Source organism: Camelina sativa, chromosome 9, assembly GCF_030686135.1.
Source record: "Camelina sativa cultivar CO46 ecotype springtype chromosome 9, ASM3068613v1".
Classification (NCBI taxonomy): domain Eukaryota; kingdom Viridiplantae; phylum Streptophyta; class Magnoliopsida; order Brassicales; family Brassicaceae; genus Camelina; species Camelina sativa.
The window spans coordinates 37,831,578-37,849,200 of record NC_141888.1 but is presented as its reverse complement, the minus strand read 5'-3'; the positions used below and the strand labels follow the sequence as shown (position 1 = coordinate 37,849,200).

At 37.9% G+C, this 17,623-nt stretch overlaps 3 protein-coding genes across 8 annotated transcripts; all 3 read right to left on the bottom strand.

The window, feature by feature from the left end:
- Positions 1-385: 385 nt before the first annotated feature.
- Positions 386-5,514, bottom strand: LOC104713588 (coatomer subunit alpha-2). The gene is made up of 4 exons (XM_010430746.3): positions 5,029-5,514; positions 4,613-4,852; positions 3,768-4,262; positions 386-3,681 (listed from the first exon to the last, which is right to left on the bottom strand). The coding sequence occupies exons 2-4, from the start codon at positions 4,818-4,820 to the stop codon at positions 722-724; spliced, it is 3,663 nt and encodes a 1,220-aa protein (XP_010429048.2). The 5' UTR covers positions 4,821-4,852; positions 5,029-5,514; the 3' UTR covers positions 386-721.
- On the bottom strand, positions 5,353-7,943 carry LOC104713589 (uncharacterized). Of its 3 annotated transcripts, none has more exons than XR_015565145.1 (11): positions 7,715-7,940; positions 7,526-7,620; positions 7,260-7,365; positions 7,056-7,154; positions 6,910-6,975; positions 6,689-6,805; positions 6,473-6,547; positions 6,202-6,315; positions 6,032-6,079; positions 5,825-5,946; positions 5,353-5,597 (listed from the first exon to the last, which is right to left on the bottom strand). XR_015565145.1 is itself a non-coding variant. In XM_087463914.1 (11 exons), exons 1-11 carry the CDS (start codon positions 7,784-7,786, stop codon positions 5,505-5,507), a joined length of 996 nt encoding a protein of 331 aa, XP_087320040.1. In that variant the 5' UTR covers positions 7,787-7,943; the 3' UTR covers positions 5,353-5,504. The 3 variants fall into 3 exon arrangements, 2 of the variants coding, with proteins under 2 accessions (XP_087320040.1, XP_010429050.2); XM_087463914.1 differs by having other exon boundaries at positions 6,202-6,304; positions 7,715-7,943; XM_010430748.2 differs by having other exon boundaries at positions 6,202-6,304; positions 7,260-7,345; positions 7,715-7,885.
- Positions 7,944-8,243: 300 nt separating this feature from the next.
- Positions 8,244-16,068, bottom strand: LOC104715885 (kinesin-like protein KIN-7M, chloroplastic). Of its 4 annotated transcripts, none has more exons than XM_087463910.1 (25): positions 15,226-16,068; positions 14,994-15,091; positions 14,791-14,880; positions 14,609-14,661; positions 14,337-14,402; positions 14,170-14,223; positions 13,917-13,976; positions 13,630-13,708; positions 13,478-13,545; positions 13,290-13,346; positions 13,104-13,208; positions 12,598-12,702; positions 12,313-12,420; positions 12,083-12,214; positions 11,811-11,993; positions 11,546-11,686; positions 11,192-11,329; positions 10,899-11,018; positions 10,737-10,787; positions 10,594-10,641; positions 10,335-10,472; positions 9,446-10,156; positions 8,829-8,970; positions 8,641-8,742; positions 8,244-8,530 (listed from the first exon to the last, which is right to left on the bottom strand). In XM_087463910.1, exons 1-24 carry the CDS (start codon positions 15,573-15,575, stop codon positions 8,657-8,659), a joined length of 3,183 nt encoding a protein of 1,060 aa, XP_087320036.1. In that variant the 5' UTR covers positions 15,576-16,068; the 3' UTR covers positions 8,244-8,530; positions 8,641-8,656. The 4 variants fall into 4 exon arrangements, with proteins under 4 accessions (XP_087320036.1, XP_087320037.1, XP_087320038.1 ...); XM_087463911.1 differs by having other exon boundaries at positions 11,546-11,683; positions 15,226-15,998; XM_087463912.1 differs by having other exon boundaries at positions 12,578-12,702; positions 15,226-15,978.
- Positions 16,069-17,623: the final 1,555 nt, after the last annotated feature.

Genomic DNA, 17,623 nt, shown 5'->3' with positions numbered 1-17,623 from the left:
ATACTAGTAACAGAATAAAACCCAAACAAAAACCAAACCGAAACAGAAACACATCTAACATGAGATTTGAACTTGCATATATCATCATCAATTCATCATCACCTGTATTTATATCATTAGTTTTTAATAAGTTTGGTATGTAGTTTAGTGTTTGGGACGATAACTTGGGATTCGTCGAACTCAGATATGGATGGTGTTCAATGTTGATAATAGAACTCAGTTTTGTGGAAAGCAGTTTGACCACTGGGGGAGTAGACCTCTTTATCATTTGTGTGCCTGATGACGGTTCCATGACATGACTGGCATAAATATCGCGGTCATGTTTAGCTAGGAAGTGTTTTGTTTCATAATCATAAGCACAACTGGAAATTTACCCCCAAAACAATGGAAACAAAACAAAAAAGATTACGTCTATATTTCTCATCATAGTGATCGAGTTTGGAATCCAATAGGCCTAAATGAAATTGTTCTGAGAATGTAAAATATAAAATCAAACAAAAAGAAATATAACGCAAGAAGAGAAAGGTTCTCATGCTGTTGTTACTAATATAAGAAACAACTTAAAAGAGTAGTAGAAGGCGCAGCAGAAAAAATTCACAAACCTGATTTTTTTTAAGTAGACATCACAAACACCAAAAGCTCAACACTCTCTTCTTCCATAAAAAAAAGAGTATTTCGTACTTACCTCACGATTGAAGCACATAATATCAATCTGACTTATTCACCGAACTTGAGAAGCCGAGCATAGCAAACCAGATGCGTCTGCGCCAATGACTGAGAGATCACAAACCGTGCAGATGTTACCTTCCTGGCTTGGTACAAACCGGGCAGTGCAGTAAGGACATGAAACGTCTTTGTGCCCTCCGTAGATTGGCACATAAGTCGACCCGCATATCACAAAAGGGTTTCTATAGTCGTAGTTAAGCGTGGTTGCATCTGTCATGTTGCGTTCTGCGGCTTGCAAAACTTGTCTAGCCGTCCTTGCCTGGCTCTCAATAGTTGGGTTTGTATCCAACAATCCTCTGGCAAAGTGAGCAGCAGTAGCCATGTTCCTTGACTTGTAGCAGACGGTCATTGCACTAAAGTACGCAAGCCGTAGGTGAGGCGTTTGGAGTTTACAGTGAGTGAAGTAAGCAGCGAGCTCTTGCTGCCTCACCGGATCATCTTTTATCTCTCTCCTCTTGAGCTCCATTTGAAGACCTAGGACATATTCTTTTACAATGATGACCAGTTCCTTAACTTCGTCGACTTCTCTTCTTGACTCGACTACCACCAATGGGATGGTTTGGAGAATAGAGAGGAAGACACGGAGAGCCTCAGTTAATTTCCCAGCTGTTGTAGCCTTGTAACCGGATTTGAGCTTCTCTTCTAGCTGAGAGAATTCAAAAACAAGAGCTGGCGGGCCACGGACGTTAGGACTGGAGGACTCGCTCCATCCACGCTCAATCGCAAGAGGAACCACAGGAGATGAAGCAAAGGCACGGAGATAGCTATGGCTCCCACTGAAAAGATCAAGAAACATGGCTTTCAAAGGCGCAAAGTTCTTAATGCCAAGCTGCCTGTGGAGCAAACGCATTGCAGTGTCGAAGCTTCCTGCTGCAGCCTGCTCAGCAGCAAGGGACGATTTCTGGCTCCAAATCTGACTTATCGGCATACCTTGAGTAGGTGTCACAAAAACCGATGAACGAGCGTTAGCAGAGGCTTTAGGAGTGTCAAGCTCTGGTGGGAGCTCCAAGTCTTCAAGTCCCCCCCATCCACCTTCCTCGTCGTCTTCGTCCGCTGCTTCTTCACCATCCAATAAGGCTTCGATGTCTCTGTTTTCAATTCCATCAACATCGACCATGTCAAGTCCCTCACCCCAATCTCCTTCAACATCATCTTCTTCTTCATCAACAGCCCCTCCTCTGTTTGCACTCTCAAGCCCTCCTTCAAATATTCCTTTCATCACCCTCAGAAGAGGCCAATCACCACCACACATGATGGGAGTTGGAGGCATTAGAAGCGACGGAGTTTTCCCTTCAGGCAAAGAGGGCACGTTGTCTCCTAGCTCAGTTGCCAGTCGCTCAGCAACATCATTTAAACCATGAACCGAAGCTGTGATATAGGCTAGAGGCAAATGACCCGCATTCTCGAGTATCTTAACACGCTCTTTAACATCTCCTAGGTAGAGAGCATTGTGAAACTGACCCATTACATTGTTCTTCACCTCAGCAATCTTCATCAACTTTAATAGCTTGTCTAAATTGCCAGTAATGAGATAAAGAAAAGATAACCTCTCAAAGTTCTTTGTTTGCTGGTAGGCAAACTCAACAATTCTAGAGTTTCCTTGACGAAGAGCCTCCACTCCGAGTCTATACCAGTGGTCTTTCTCATTAATCTCTGTAGCGGATGCAACAGCAACACTGATGTTTCCACTTTCAAGAGCCAAATTGAATCGAATCCTCTCGTCTTCAACAAAGTGGAGGGCAACTTCAGGAAATCCTTTCTGCTGAAGATAAGCAATCATGGCCTGTCCACATAGCTGGGAGTCCTTTATCATGCTCATGACGTGATCATATTTCTTTCTCAGCAATGCAAGCTTGAAAATGTACTCAGTTGCATTAATGGTGATAGCCCTGTTTTTCCCATCCCGGTCCAAGCAAAAGATTGTATTTCCAGAAACCTTGGTGATATAGATTGGGACATCTAGGGTTTGGATGATTCCACTATCTCCATTAGGAAGACAGTACTTGATGTGGTTCAGAGTTGTGTAAATGAAGACACTATTGTCGTCCCAGGCTCCACTTTTCACACGTATTGTCTCATGAAGCGTGCACTGGAGGACAAGCTTCTTGCTTGCAATAATGATAGTATGCTTACTGAGCAAAGCAACACTCTCCATATCGTTAGACCAAACAACGTACCTAACAAAAGGTGTCTGAAGCTCACCGAGAACAAGCCTTCGTTGAAGGTCAAATATAACCACTTTATCCTCCGATCTACAAAGCAAATTCCAAGTCCCAGCATAAAAGATAGCATCTGTGGGAATAGGCAAAGAACTCTTTTTAACCACCTCATTCTTTAGATTCTTCACTAGCACCTGGCCGGTGCTTTTCTCAAGAACAGCAAACCGATTGCGAGCAATGAACACCGCAGAACCCCCTGTCCCCCTCTTGGCATCTTGCACAACGTCACTCCTCCCAACGCTATCTTTCGGTATGATGTACAACTCGTACGAACCACCATCCAGATCTGAGCAGATTAGGACTGCATTTTCTGTCGGACTGTAGGATAAAGTCCTAGGACTTTGATTCAAGCTTGGGGTACCAGGACGCCGTATAGGAATAACTTGGGAATCTTTTTGAGTTGAATACTCATAGTACCGCAAAAATCTATCCTTGGCATAGAATAAAGAATCACCACTCAAAGCAAATGCAGGACGTTCTCTCTCAAGTTTGAAGACAATCATACCGTTGTCATGTCCCGCTGCCAGCAAATTAATCTCAGGGTGAACTGCAAGAATCCAGAATCGATCATGTTCACGGCGAAAGGTTTGGATTCCAGTTCGCTTGGTAGCATCCCAGACACGGATGCTTTTATCCTCAGAGTTTGATACAATGATGTCCTGTTTTGCATGGAACATAACGGATGAAACGTTATTCATATGACCTCGCAATGTATCCACCTCCCAAGCTTTGGTTTCTGCAATAAAAAAATTGAAGGCATCAGTACCTCAATAATGATTCATAAAATGTAACATTATGTAAAAAAGAAGACATAAGAAATACCATTCATACGCCACAGCTTTACTTGGCGGTCATCAGCACCAGAGACAATGAGAGGAAGGGTAGGATGGAAAGAAGCCCAGTTGACTCCTCTGTCATGACCTTCAAGGACGTACTTGACTATAGCGTCAACCCCACCAAAAAGATCAGAATTCATCTGACTAAATCGCATGAGGTCGTCAGCAGGAGAAGCAGACTTCTTCTTAAGAGCACCAATGTCCCAAACACGGACAGTCTGATCCAGTGATGCTGAGACAACAAGGTCTTCCTTAGGATGGAAAGAGGCACACATAACATAATGATTGTGGCCAGTCAACACGGAAATACAAGTCCGTGACTGCCAGTTCCATATGCGGATAGTCTGATCATCACTAGCACTCACAATCCACGGGTTCTCGTGGTGAAATTGAACAGTGCGGATATAATCAAGATGCCCGAGAAGCGTGAAAAGACACCTGTGAGTTTTGTAGTTCCACACTTTAATCTTGTAATCATCCCCTGCAACACCCAATGACATCAACTACATATGAGTAATGTGACTGGAAGAGCATTAGGATAACTGTAATGAAGAAGAAATCCCAAGCCATTTGCATTTATGTCCAAAGACAATACTATATGCAACATGTAACATAAGATCTGCTTTCAGTGTGTACTACTAGGTTCAATCATCTTAAACACAAATTAAAACTCTTAGCTTGGACAACAAGAGCTCAAGTCATCCATCAAACCCAAGCTAGATCTAGAAACCGGGAACGCTAAGAGCTAATACTTAATCAGATCAAGATTAAATAGATTATGAAAATGTATCAAACAGGACTTGTTGGACCTAAAAAAAAAAGAAAGCATACCTCCAGAGACGAATAAGGGCTGAGATTTGTGGAAATGAACACCACGAACAGGTCCTTCGTGCTCGTCAAATCTATCGATCAAAGTGCCCATACGATAATCCCAGAGCTGGATCACACCACTGTGCAAACTGGCCAGAATCCATGGTCGTTGAGGGTGGAAACTCAGCCCCTTAACTCGGTTACTCTTGGTCTCGAACTTGGTCAGCATATTCTTCACAGATTCCGAAACAGAAACAAACTCTACACATAAACCACAGATCACAGCGAATGAGAGAAATCACGGGAAAAAAATCAGTCCATCGAAACCGGAAAGAAAAAAACACAATCGACGTGAAATTTCAAACAGATCTAAGGAAACGAAGCAGTAAGATCCGCGAAATCGAGATTCGTAACATGAGAAGAAATAGAAGATTCACCTCAAATCAGATCAGTTCACAAGGGGAAGCGATCAAGCACAGCTTCACGGTGACGATCAGTAGCATTACCAGAGAAGCGTAGATGCGAGAAGAAGAGAAACACACAAGGGATCGTCGAGAAGAAGAAGAAGAAGACGGTGAGATTCAGTTTCGTGGGGTGTATAGATCTGAATCCCTCCGCTCAGTTATCTCTGTCTCCAATTCGCGTCTCCACTCCTAATTTAATTGGCATGATTTATTCATTTCTTTTTTTTTAGTTTCTATATTTAATTATATTTGGAAGCATTTACTTCACTCTCTTTTTATTACTACAAGATAATAAAATTTTGACTAGAGGCTTCTTATTTTTATATCAGATTAAACACTTTAAATGCAGTAATGCACAATCAAAATTATTTTGTGAGAGGAAAAATATATAACAAAGCTATGAAAATAAAAATGGATATGTATATCTATAAATACAGAGATTTACGTAATTAACCCTGCAGTAATTTCATAATTTCATATGCCCTCGACTCGATTCCTTTGAGATACTCAGTCAAGATGCGCTGCTGGTATGAACCTCCTTCCTGGTATAACCAACATATAATTCCACTGGTTAGAATGATCATTTTTGGAAAACCGAACCCGGTTAGCCTCACATTTACTTTGAAGAGATAAAAAGTGCAAACAAATGTTTCATGGTGAGCTCTCTGCGGCTTAAAATGAGCCATTATTTTGAAAAGACAACGCAGACAAGAGAGGAGGTGTTTTTTTTGTACTGTTGCTTTGTATTAGAGAGTTTCCCGTTACTTACAGTTCGAATCAGTGTGCGCTCGATTCGTTTCTTGATAACAGCAGATAGCTCATCAGGTGTGATATCTCCTTTTCCGATTGTTAATCCGTCTACGAAAAGCTTGTTCCATTGTTCCTCAGGAGCTGAAACACACACATATAATATAAACCAATGTGAAGTCTCGCTGGGGTTTAGTGCATGGAAAATAAGATAGGTTGCAGAAGATACCTTTTATCAGAGTTTCGAGAAAATGCTCGGCTTTTACAACTTCGTTCCCTGTGACAAGTGACAACAACCAGAAGCTCTAATTGGTAAGTTTGATCTGAATAAGACTATGATGAAATTTTCTTTGTAGAAAATGGAAGCATATAGTAACTTTGCAAAATAGAGCAAATTACCTTTCTTTGCATAGCTACGCTTGGAGAGAATGGTGGCAGAATAGAGTTGAAGAACTTTTTGCAGCATAGCTAATAGCCCTGGTTTGTCTCTATCTTCTTTTGCCTGAAAACAACCTTCAGCCTCAAACATTCAAAAAAATACATCTAATCACTGTCAAGGAAAGACCCCTTTTTTCTTAACTAGGAGCTTCGTGTTACATAAATGTCAATTATCTATGAATGAAATTAGCAACGATCTTACAAGTGAAACAAAACAAATTGTTGCACTTACCTGCCGGAGTTGAGCACTAACTTCTGAAAGAAATCCTTCATCTAATTGCCCTTCTTTTTCCCTTTGTATTATTTCCTGTTAACACATTGACATGAGTAACCATATGACTACATCACATCAAGAAATCCAAAACCCTTGGCAGCAGGTTGTATACATAACAAAAGTGTAGATGTCTTATTCAAAGGAAAGTGAAGAGGAACTATAATCTATATATACCTTTTCCATTAGATTGATGGCTTCAGGGTCTCTAGGAGGCCATGAAATCTCTTCCACTCCATCTATAGCAGGTCTTAGAATCCCTTTCAGAATATCAGTAGACGTTTCTATCTTTTCCTACATGGATATAATGAGATCTCAATCATCTATCCTGTAAAGGAAACACTAAAGAAGAAGAGACATGGATGGAACCAAGAGAAAAGAAGAGAAGAAAGAGAAACCCGAGTCTTATTCACAACGCAGTCAACTATAGTCATCACAGTTGTAGCTAACTCCTCATAGTCCTTCTGCAAGAACCAACCCATCCCCCGAAATCAGACCTCGAAAGTAAAGTTCAATCATTAACATAAACAATGGATACAGGTACCTTGTCATCATCTGATTTGCATGTATCAGACCTAGCCGCAAGTCTTATCCAAAAACCCTCATCAAAAGCAAGTATATTTTCAAGAACAAGCTTCTCAACCTGTTCAATGCATATGGCAGCAACCCCAATTACTCAAGAAAGGATAACAAAACACAAGATTGAGTTAAAGGACTCAAGCTAAAGTAACTATAGTAGCAGACTAACTTCTCTAGGGTTTGCATCTCTAAGAGCATCAATCATCCTATCGATTTCGACAGTCTTCTTAAACGCTTCTTCTGGATCTCCCTTGACTGCACAGATCAAAGTTCTCCTGTTTTATTAGACCCAAAAAAGATGCAAATCATTATCTCATATCTCTAATTACATTACACACAACCATAGCTTCAATGGTTAAATCTCTAGTGAGAATTTGTTTTTTCCAAGTTACAAGAATCACAAAATTAAGAAATTGTAGACCAGGACATAATCACCTTCGCTTCGAATCGACTCCAGAGAACAGAGAAAGCTTCCATATACTTGAAGATACAAAAACCCTAGAACCACCCAATCTACAAAGCGACCCACTCTGCTTGGAAACAACGGAGGAATAAAGTCATAACAAGATAGTGTTTTTTTCGCTATTGCTGAAGAAGTGAGAATAGAGAGATTAGAAATTTCACCTGCTCGCGTTGAAGAAGATGATGAGAATTGCGAGAGAATAAGCATTGAACAGAGGAGGATATTGCCGCCATTAGAGTGAAGAAAGGCACAGAGAAGGGGACTACACTGACGACCGTTCAAACTCTCGGTAACCAAATCCTCGTCCGGCCTAAACAAAAAAAAAGAAAAACAAAAAAACTCTTATGGTCGTATCATTTTAGCTCACTAGATCCATTATTGGGCCGTAACAATTATCTCTTCGGTCCATTAGTATATACTGTATTGATTTTATCCCTTTTTTTTTTTTTTTTTTTGTGTTTTTTTTGCAACAAAATACTAGATTAGCTGCCAATTGGAAGGAATGTTTTTTTGTATTTTGAAAAAGTGTTATACACTTATACTGTATTTATTTTATTTGGAAAAATTCTTTTTTTCTAAAAACATGAAATCTTAAAACGTTTTTAAACATGCTGCATCAGTCGTACATAGCCAATGCAAATACAAGCAATATTCTCTGTTGATTATATAAAGATCGCAATGGAGAAGATGAACAGATTAACTCAATCTTTTTATATGCTATAAGATGAAGTAAAAAACATAGAAGTCAGTCTATATACTTTACCCTTCCTTAAACACATTCTGATATTTTTTTTTTTTCCCTGTTAGCATCTTGTGTTTCCTCTTTCTTTACCACCACCTTTTTGAATTGAAACTTGAAAGATATAACAAACACATTACATACAAGATAAAAAAAAGCTAACATATAATAAAAGAATCCGAGCCTGCCGTTCTGGAAAATTTAGCAAACAAACAGACTTCCATATACTTCTTGATACCTGCAAATTCACATACAATCTGTCTTTCAATAACGGATTGCCTAATGTTTCCGAACTAGTGTATTTCGGATTTTAAAGATTTTGTGATGGTGGGTAAACAACGGAATTACCTTATATTGTCGTGGGTCAAGACGGGAACGCGAACAGGCGATCAGAGATTTTGGTTCGGCATATTGGGCATTCAGAGCAGGCAAGTGAACAAGATTTACAAACTGCATAAAAAGAGATATTGTGATCGTTTTAGGTTTACTTTAGTACTCAATGTAAGGATACTCAGAATAGTGAGAGTGAGACTTACGGCAGAAATGACGGCAAGGGAGGAGAATTGTGGCGGTAGGCGACTCAAAACAGACTTTACATATATGTGAGTTTGCATCAGCATTGGCTGCTGCAGCCGCCTGCGATTTCATCTCCTTCTCCTTCATCTCTTGCATTCTTGCCTATGATGTATATAAATCATTAAATGCAGACCAAAAAACTATTTGATTTTGTGTTAAAGCTTATATTGTTTGAATGTGCCAGATGAATCATGGTTTTCATTACCCGTACAAAGTTTAGATGGTCACACACGGGTACAAAAGTTACATATCCCCAAAAATCCAGAAGACATATTCAATACCCACAAGTAACTTGTCTTTATCAGTAAAAATCACTTGTATTATAGATATTTAGGACATGATATTTGAATATATTGTATCAGGCAAAGCTATTAACATATGTTGAACCATATTTTCTTTGGGTGTTTTGAAGGTCTTAATATATGTTACCCGATCAGAAGGGCATAGCATAAAGGATAAGGAACGAACAGGTAATGAGTATGTAGGTTTGCCTATAGCTAGACTGGGTTTTAATATCTACTCATAGACAGCTAAGAATGCTGAAAGAACATAAAAGGCAAATTTGAAAAAGATTTACCTTAAGACGAGCAACAAGGGGTTCCTCTTTTGGCGTCTCTTCAGCCTTAGCAACTATTACTTCTTCATGTCCATTCACAACTTGTATTTCTTTCAGAATCGCACTTTGTTGACTCCTATTATCAAATCCTGTCGCTTCATCTTCCTTTGCAGGCTCGATTTCGTCCCTATTTGGTATAGACAAGGCCCCACTACTGGCTTTCTTCAACTTGGCAACAAGTACCCACATGTTGGCTAAATCGTTTTCAAGGGCCTCTTCTCTTCTCTTTGCCTCTTCCGCTTTTTTCCTATACTCTTCTTCTATGTATTGTTTCTCAGCTAACGTAGCCTCTAGTACTGCTTCGCGCTCTTTCCTTGCGTGCAATTCCATTGTGAGATTTTCTTGGTTGAGGTTCCATGAGTCTGAGATCCTTGCCTTTCTCCCTGGCCTTGTTCCATTGCGGTTCGCTACGCTGTTCATGGAGTTATTGTTACGCTTCTGAGCTGCCGCTGCTAAGTCTCTTGCAGCTACTAATTCTTTTTCTTGCTTTGCGTTTTGAAGTGAGAGCTTTGTAACTTCATCAGCTAGATTCTTCAGCTCAATAGCAGCTGCAGAGGCCAGTTCCTTTGCGTATGAAGCTTCTTCCGCCAATTTTTGATTTTTCACTCGTAATCCACTCTTCTCCTCCACACTCTGCGCATGCTCTAACTTCAACTTTTCGTTCTCAATCTCCTGAAGTATAAAAACATCAACACTCATGTAAATACAATCAGAGGTTCGGTAAACATATATATTGTTGTGTGTTTTTCACAATCTCCTTGCAACCAGAGCAGATACTTATCAGGCATAGTTGTGAGAATGATGCGTGACTGCAAATTTGAAAAAAAGGGCTGAGATTTTGATAAATTACCTGAGACTGTACTTTCTTTTTCAGCTCGTCTACATACTCTTCAGTCACAGCATCAGAACAAGACAGTGTGGACTTTTGACTCGATAATCGTTGCTCTAGAAGATGCACCTTTTCGTGTAATTCATTGTTCTCAGTACACTGCAGTTGTTTGAGCATGTGTATTTTTTTAAGTAAGGATGAGTAATGAGATAATAGCCAAAAAAAAAATAAAACGATATGAAGAATGAAAAAGAGAAGGAGTCTGTGACTTAGAAGTGACCTTTTTTTGTAGTTGTTCTTGGAGAATACGATTATCTGCTGATATAATCTGATCCATATAGAACACAAATAGATATATATTGACTTTAAGAAATCTTCCATTTTCACTATATAAAAAGCAATTATTCTAGAAAAGCGTTCTACCTCCAGCTCAAAGCTCTTCTCATTGCACTGCGTCATCAATCTCACAACTTTCTGAAAACAACAAAATAATTGTAATATCTTTAGCTGATCCATTTTGTGTGCACTACTGAATGACCTTAACAGGGTAAAGGATCATGATAATATGATGATAGATTAAATTACCTGTTGCATTTCAATCGATGATGCATTAGCAATTGAAGCTTCACCACTCTCAGTTATTCGCTGTTCCAAGGATTTCATTTGTCTTTGCTTTTCTTGAATTTCTCTTTCTAGATTCTGGATCTGCATGCCAGAATATAATGAGTACCATAGTTATGCTTAAAGGTAAATGAATGGCTTAAAGTGGAATGCTAATTAAGTTTAGCAAATGGTCTGGAGATGCATTTTCTGATTTTCAGAGTTAAAACTTGAAATTTGGTATATAAAAATCTAGAAAGATAAGTAAGAATCTTTACTTGGGTTTTCGAGTTTTCAGGATCATTTATGGACTGATCCACCATACGCTTTAGTGTGCTTGTGCTAAAGGCTATCTCACCAGCAAGCATCTTAACTTGTTCAACGAGGAGATCCATTTCATCCGTAGACATAATACCCTACAATATCCACAACCATCAAATGTCATTTTTTGTCAAGAACGCAGTGAAAAAAAAATCATACTCATGGGTTAAGAAAGGTTAAGTGGGTGCATGCGACACTGAATCATTAAACACCCTTTTCTGTAACCATTTGGATTGAAAAGAAGAATACAACAATCTTCAAATAAATCAAATTCGATGTAAAAATATTAGGCTAAGAATTCCATAACTCACTTGAGTTAATTCTGCACCAGAACCAACCGGAGAGTTTTCATCCTTAAACTTGCTGGAAGACCGCCGCGCATCTGATGCAAGAGAGAGTGTCGAAGATGGAGATGCCAGATTATCACTATCCAAGAGCAGAGAGTCCAACTTCTGAAGAGCAAAAAGAAAAGAGAATGAGTCAATCTGGTATCAAATGTCTTGTGCAGTGAAGTACCAACAGTTAAAACAGGATTTCAGGAACACAGTGATAATCAGATTTGAATTCCAAACTTACATCATCTTTACCAGCAGAAATGCTGCGCTGGTGAGCTGGTGTATCACCTAAATATCCAGGAATAGAATTCTTGGTAGAGACGAGTATGAGCTTTGTAAGCTTTTGGATTCTACTCATTAGAGCTGCTTTAGCTTCTTCTTCTTCTTCCAGTCTTGATTGCATCTTCACTTGACCTTCTTGTAGCTGTTAATAGAGTGATAGTTCTATTTATTCACCATTTAGAAATAAACTCAAACATTCATGAAATAACAAGGTCTCGGGGAAGCTAGAACCTGTTGCTTTAGGCTCAATAACTCTTCGTGACTGACACCAACAAGCACACCCCTTCTTAGCTGATCAAGTTCGACTTTGAGGGTCGAGATTTCTTTCTGATATTTCTTAATCAATGACTTCTCATCTATGATCTGTTTCAAAATATATAAAAATGTATATTTTAGCCGAGGTTTAGGTTATGCCTTAGAGAAAAGCCATGTACTTCATGACCAGAAGCATAAAAAATCACCTTGTTGCGTGAGGCATTAATTTCTATTCTCTTGGCCCTGCTGGCAAACTTCAATGTATTATGAGTTTCCTCCGTACTGCTTGACGCAGGAGTAACTGTACATATGAGCTATACCAGTTTATGGAAAAAAAATCTTAATTAGCTTCTGATCATTGCAATCTTAGATTAACATCAGCATGCAGCGTATAACAAATAGCCAATATAAACAAACCAACATTGCCAATCAACTGTGCGAAACCACTACAGTGAAATGGGAAATATTCACCAGATACAGAAGAGTCGTACCGATACATGCCCATGCCCACTCAGTGAAGATTGCAGAAGACGAGTTAGCTTAGAGTCCCGAAATGGGACATGAGTTGTCTTGCCCTCAGTTAATTTTCCAATCACCTACATATTGAAACCATAAGAAATAGTTTATAATCAATACATCCTAAAAATCCATTTGAAAGGTGTGGTGACTAGAGCTGTTATCCTTGACATAAGAACACAAAAAGGGAACAGATTTCTCAGAAAATAAAGGCATTGATCATAAAGATACAGTAGCACTACTAGATCAGTGCATTGAAGAATAAATTGAACAATAGCCCAAAATCTAATTTCAAAGCAACTGAAAATCCTTTCTGAGCCTCTAGTGCCACCAAATCGGATGTGGTAGCAAACCAGGTTATTCTTCTAAGTCAGTTTTTCATTATACTGTCATAGAAATTCTGATTTACATCATATAATTATTGAAAAGGAAACATCTGACAAATTAAAAGAAAGCTCAAACAGAAGAGAGAGACACCTACAGTTCCAAGAGTCAGAAGACTCTTGTTGATGTATGCACCCTCTTTCCTCCTCAGTCCAGTTGTCTCAGTTTTGGAACTCTCCGATCCAGCTAAGTCAATCAAATTCTAAGCAAGAAAGAGACACACTAAGAGAGCTTCCGATAAGACGAGCGATCTTATGCAATGAAAGAAGAAAGAAGCCCTTACTAGCTGAGAAAAAATAACTCCATCATATTGGTCTCCGTGAGCACTACTTTCAATCATCTGCAAACAAACAATAGTTGAAATTGACACTTTAAATGCATAGCAAGGAAATTTGTATGAGCGGAAGTATCTAAAGGACATTGAGAGGATCAAGAATAAATAATGGGATGTTCACCAAATTAAAGATGTACCAGTGTAAATATTGTGTGACTTCTACTGCTCATCAGGTTGAAATTATTTGAACCAACATGACGATGTTCTGCCATTATAGATCAAAACAGTAATAAGGAAAGGCGACTATGAACATTTGAAAACATGTTTCAGCTGTAATTCTCCCAATTACCTTCCCCAGCTGCAATGAAAGATAATGCATGGCCTGGAGATAAAACAACTTCTTCCTTAATACCCTCAACATAGGTTCCCTAGAAACAATACCCACTCTAGATCAAACCAAGGCAACTTATAAATAAATAAATAAATGAGGATGGATGCAACGTGAAGAATTCATCAAATGTGTTCACCATCCTCATCCTTGTCAGAGAAAAACAAATCTAATCAGACAAACAAGTGAATGCTCATGTCTAATACATTCGTAATTCATGTGCGAGAGAAAGAGAACAAGGTGGAAACCTGGGAATCCTCTCTAACACGTAAATTTTGCCCTGTTGGATCCAGTAAGTCATTTATCACCTGATACAAGTAAAAAAGTAAGCACTCATATAAAAAAAAAAAAAAAGACAATAATGAGTTATCACACATGTTACCAACACAAGGAGAGATATTGTTAAAAGAAAATATATTCGAGGCTAAAAGCCTTAACTCCAGGGTTTTGTTTACAGTGTCAGTAAATGCTATTATATTATGAATGAAATTTTTTGCATACCTCATTGTATATTTCAAGATATGAAACACGGAGCAGGAACTCTCTTCCGGTGGTCTGATATTTTAAATGATGTAAGAAATTAGCAGATATGACACTGTAATAGGTGCATGAAGAACTGTAAATCAATAAAGGACCATATAAGTTAGAATTAGAAGAAGATCCCTTACTTCCTGGATGATACTGAACACATCTTTTATTGCCAATGGTATGATTCCAGGATATTCTTGATCACCCTGTGCATATTGCAAATGAAGGAATGGTCAGCTATAAAATTCATATGTCAACAATCTTAATCAAGATCTTCTCAACTTCTTATTAACACAAGCATGTAAATCAAACATTTATGAGCATCTATAATCACTCCATCTTTGTATGATCTCATATCTTTCACAACCCAGTAAACGTAGTATGAAGCCAGTATAACCACGAAAACACTTACATGCATTGTATGTGTCTTTCCACTGCTTGTAACACCATAAGCAAAAACGGTTCCTGTCAAATTGCCAATACATAGTCAGAATAGTTCTCTGCACGCAATGCTACTAGCAATAATGAGTTGAGCTAAAGGTATCTCAATGAAAAATACAAATCTAGTTTAATTGATCACCCGGCTATACTCACCATTAACACCTTCCATTGCTGCCTTGACTACAGGTTTAGCAGCTACATCATATACCTCTGGAGTTGTTGCTTGTGGTCCAAAAACTTTATCTGGTATCAACAAATACGGAAGAACATTCATTGAACAAACCTAGGCGACCAAATCTATAATCAATGAACAGTAAATTAAATTTTGATCTCCGGCAATAAATTCATATCAATACCAAATGCGTAAGCTGTGAGGGGATTATATTCGTTCCTGACCATCTTATCCGCGTCAGGATACCAAACAATCTCATCTCCTCTTTGATATTCCCTCTCACTGCAATCAAACCGGAAATTTTCAAAATCGACAAGAGTATGAATTCACATTTCATCAATCCCAAACTTGTAAAGCAAAATAATCGTGAAATTGCATCCAACAGATCTGCTATTCCGCTTCCAGATCTACCGTACCTCATCGGACGAAACCTAACGGTGACGGAGATGCTATCTCGCTCAGAGGTAATAGTCTGCACAGACTCGCCAATTTCCGATGGGTAAGAAACAGACGGTTGGGCTCCATAAGTCCCGGAGACGCCGATTGGACCGGAATCGGAAGTGGTACGAGTAATCGACATAGATCGGGAGCCGCTCACAGCGCCGCCGGAATTGTAAACGGAAGAAGTAGGCGTAGAAGAAGAGCGAGGTAGTAGACGATTGTTTATATGAGAGGAAGAAGTAGACGAAGCCGAAGAGTACGGACTCGGAGGTCTACGGTGCGAGAAAGGAGAACGACTCCTAGTTCTAGATGACGATGAAGCCATTCACTTACTCAAGAGGAGGGAATTAACTCGTTTAAAAACTCGGTGACTCGGTTTTCGAATCGGTGAGGGAATTAACTCGCTTAAACTCGGTGACTCGGTTTGCGAATCAGTGAAAGAAGAAAGAATCAAGCAAAAAAAACCACCAAATGTGAAGACGCAGAGAATGTGTCAGTGGAAGCTCACATGGCTGGGGTCAGAAAAAGCAAATATGCTCTTCATCTTCTTCTTCTTCTCTCTCTTTTCTCTTTCTCTACTTTTCCATGGTTAAGCGACGCGAAGGTGAGAAAAAAAGGAGAGTGAGACCACAAGGAGAGAGCGATTGTTTCGTCTTCTTCACGCGACGGTGGTGAAGAGAGAGAGATTGAGAGATCGATTGAGAGATATTTTTTTTGGTGAAAGCGTCTTTTTTTTTTTGGGTGTTTCAGATTTTGAATTTTTGATTAAACAAATTACTATTTTTTACACTGTGTGCTGACGTGGCTTGCTCAAAGGTAATTTTTGAGGTTTGAACGTGGTTGAGGATTTAAATAACCGCGAACCGGAATCAAAAAGATTTTCGAATTTTTAAAGAAACCGAACGAGCGGGAGGAACGATAGGTCAGTAAAAAATAGTTGATTTCTCCTTTTTGCCCTTTAATTCTTCAATGTTTAGTTCCGGTTCATCCTAAACCAACTAAATTGAAATTCTAGTGAAAAATCAATCCAATTTCAACCGTATGTATGGAATCTTTTCCAACACCAAGATTAAAAAAAATCTAGTGGTAATAATTTTTTTCAAATAGTCTTTTCATCAAGTTCCAATACAAAATGGAACATTATGTTAGATTCTACATAACTGCAAGAATGCAACATGTCCAATAGATTCAGTACCGAATTTAATAAATGGCTAAATGAAAGGAAACATAATCCTTAAATAGATGGTGTACTATTAAATCCTGCAAATTGCAAAAGACAAAATATTTACGTTTTAAAAAAAATAAAATAAAATGATAATCCAACAAAATGGAGTTATTACAAGCACGTATATCTCATTTCTTCTGTATAATTATGTTACACATCTATTGAATTTGAATATGTGGGTCCTTAAAATTAATGATACTAATTTAAGGTTTTGATTGGTAACATGACTTAACATTGACTTAAGTTAAGTTGAGTTATGGACTTAACTTAAAGTTTATTCAAAAATGTTACCAATCAGTAATAAAACTAAATTTTTTGAAGTTGAGTTTGAATAATCATGTGTTATGGTTGATGTACAAATTTGAGGTATATCCTTTGTAAAATTGTTAACTCAAAAGATTATTCAACATCATGAAATTTTTCATGAGTTAGGATGTGGTAAGTTGAGTTAGCTAATTTTTTAATTAAATAAAACGAAAATACAGTTATATAAAACAAAATATTGTTTTTTGCTTAATTTATATATCAATAAAAATATATTTTACCTTTTTATTTTATTTAATAAATTCTTTATTTAGTTATTTTGAAATTTTTATATTTTGCTAATTTTTTTATCATTTGAATCAAATTAGGCATAGATCTAAATATCATAAGATTGTAAATATTATGAAATACATGTAGTTATTTTTATTAATATATTTTATTTTAAATTATTTTAATTTATTTTATTAAATTTTTTTTACTAATACATTTTATTTTTTTATTTTATTAAATTTATTCACTAATACTTTTTAATAATTATAATTATTAATCATTTTCAATTAAAATTAATTAAATAATACATACTGCAACATCTACCACAAAAATGTCACCAGTCAGTAATTTTGGCAAAATTGATAAATCATATTCTTACAGCAATTTATTACATTAAATTGCTATTTTTACCACATAATTTTTACTGCAAGATACATCGGATTATAATATTCTCTGCAACTCAACTTAAAGAAACCATGTTACCAGAGAGAGCCTAAATTAGTGAGAGTGTTTTGCTTCTCGACGGTGGTTGTCATATCTCTCCCACTTCTTGAGCTCCACCGCACATCTGTCTCACACGTGCATGCTTTTTCTCCCTCACGTGTCATGTGATG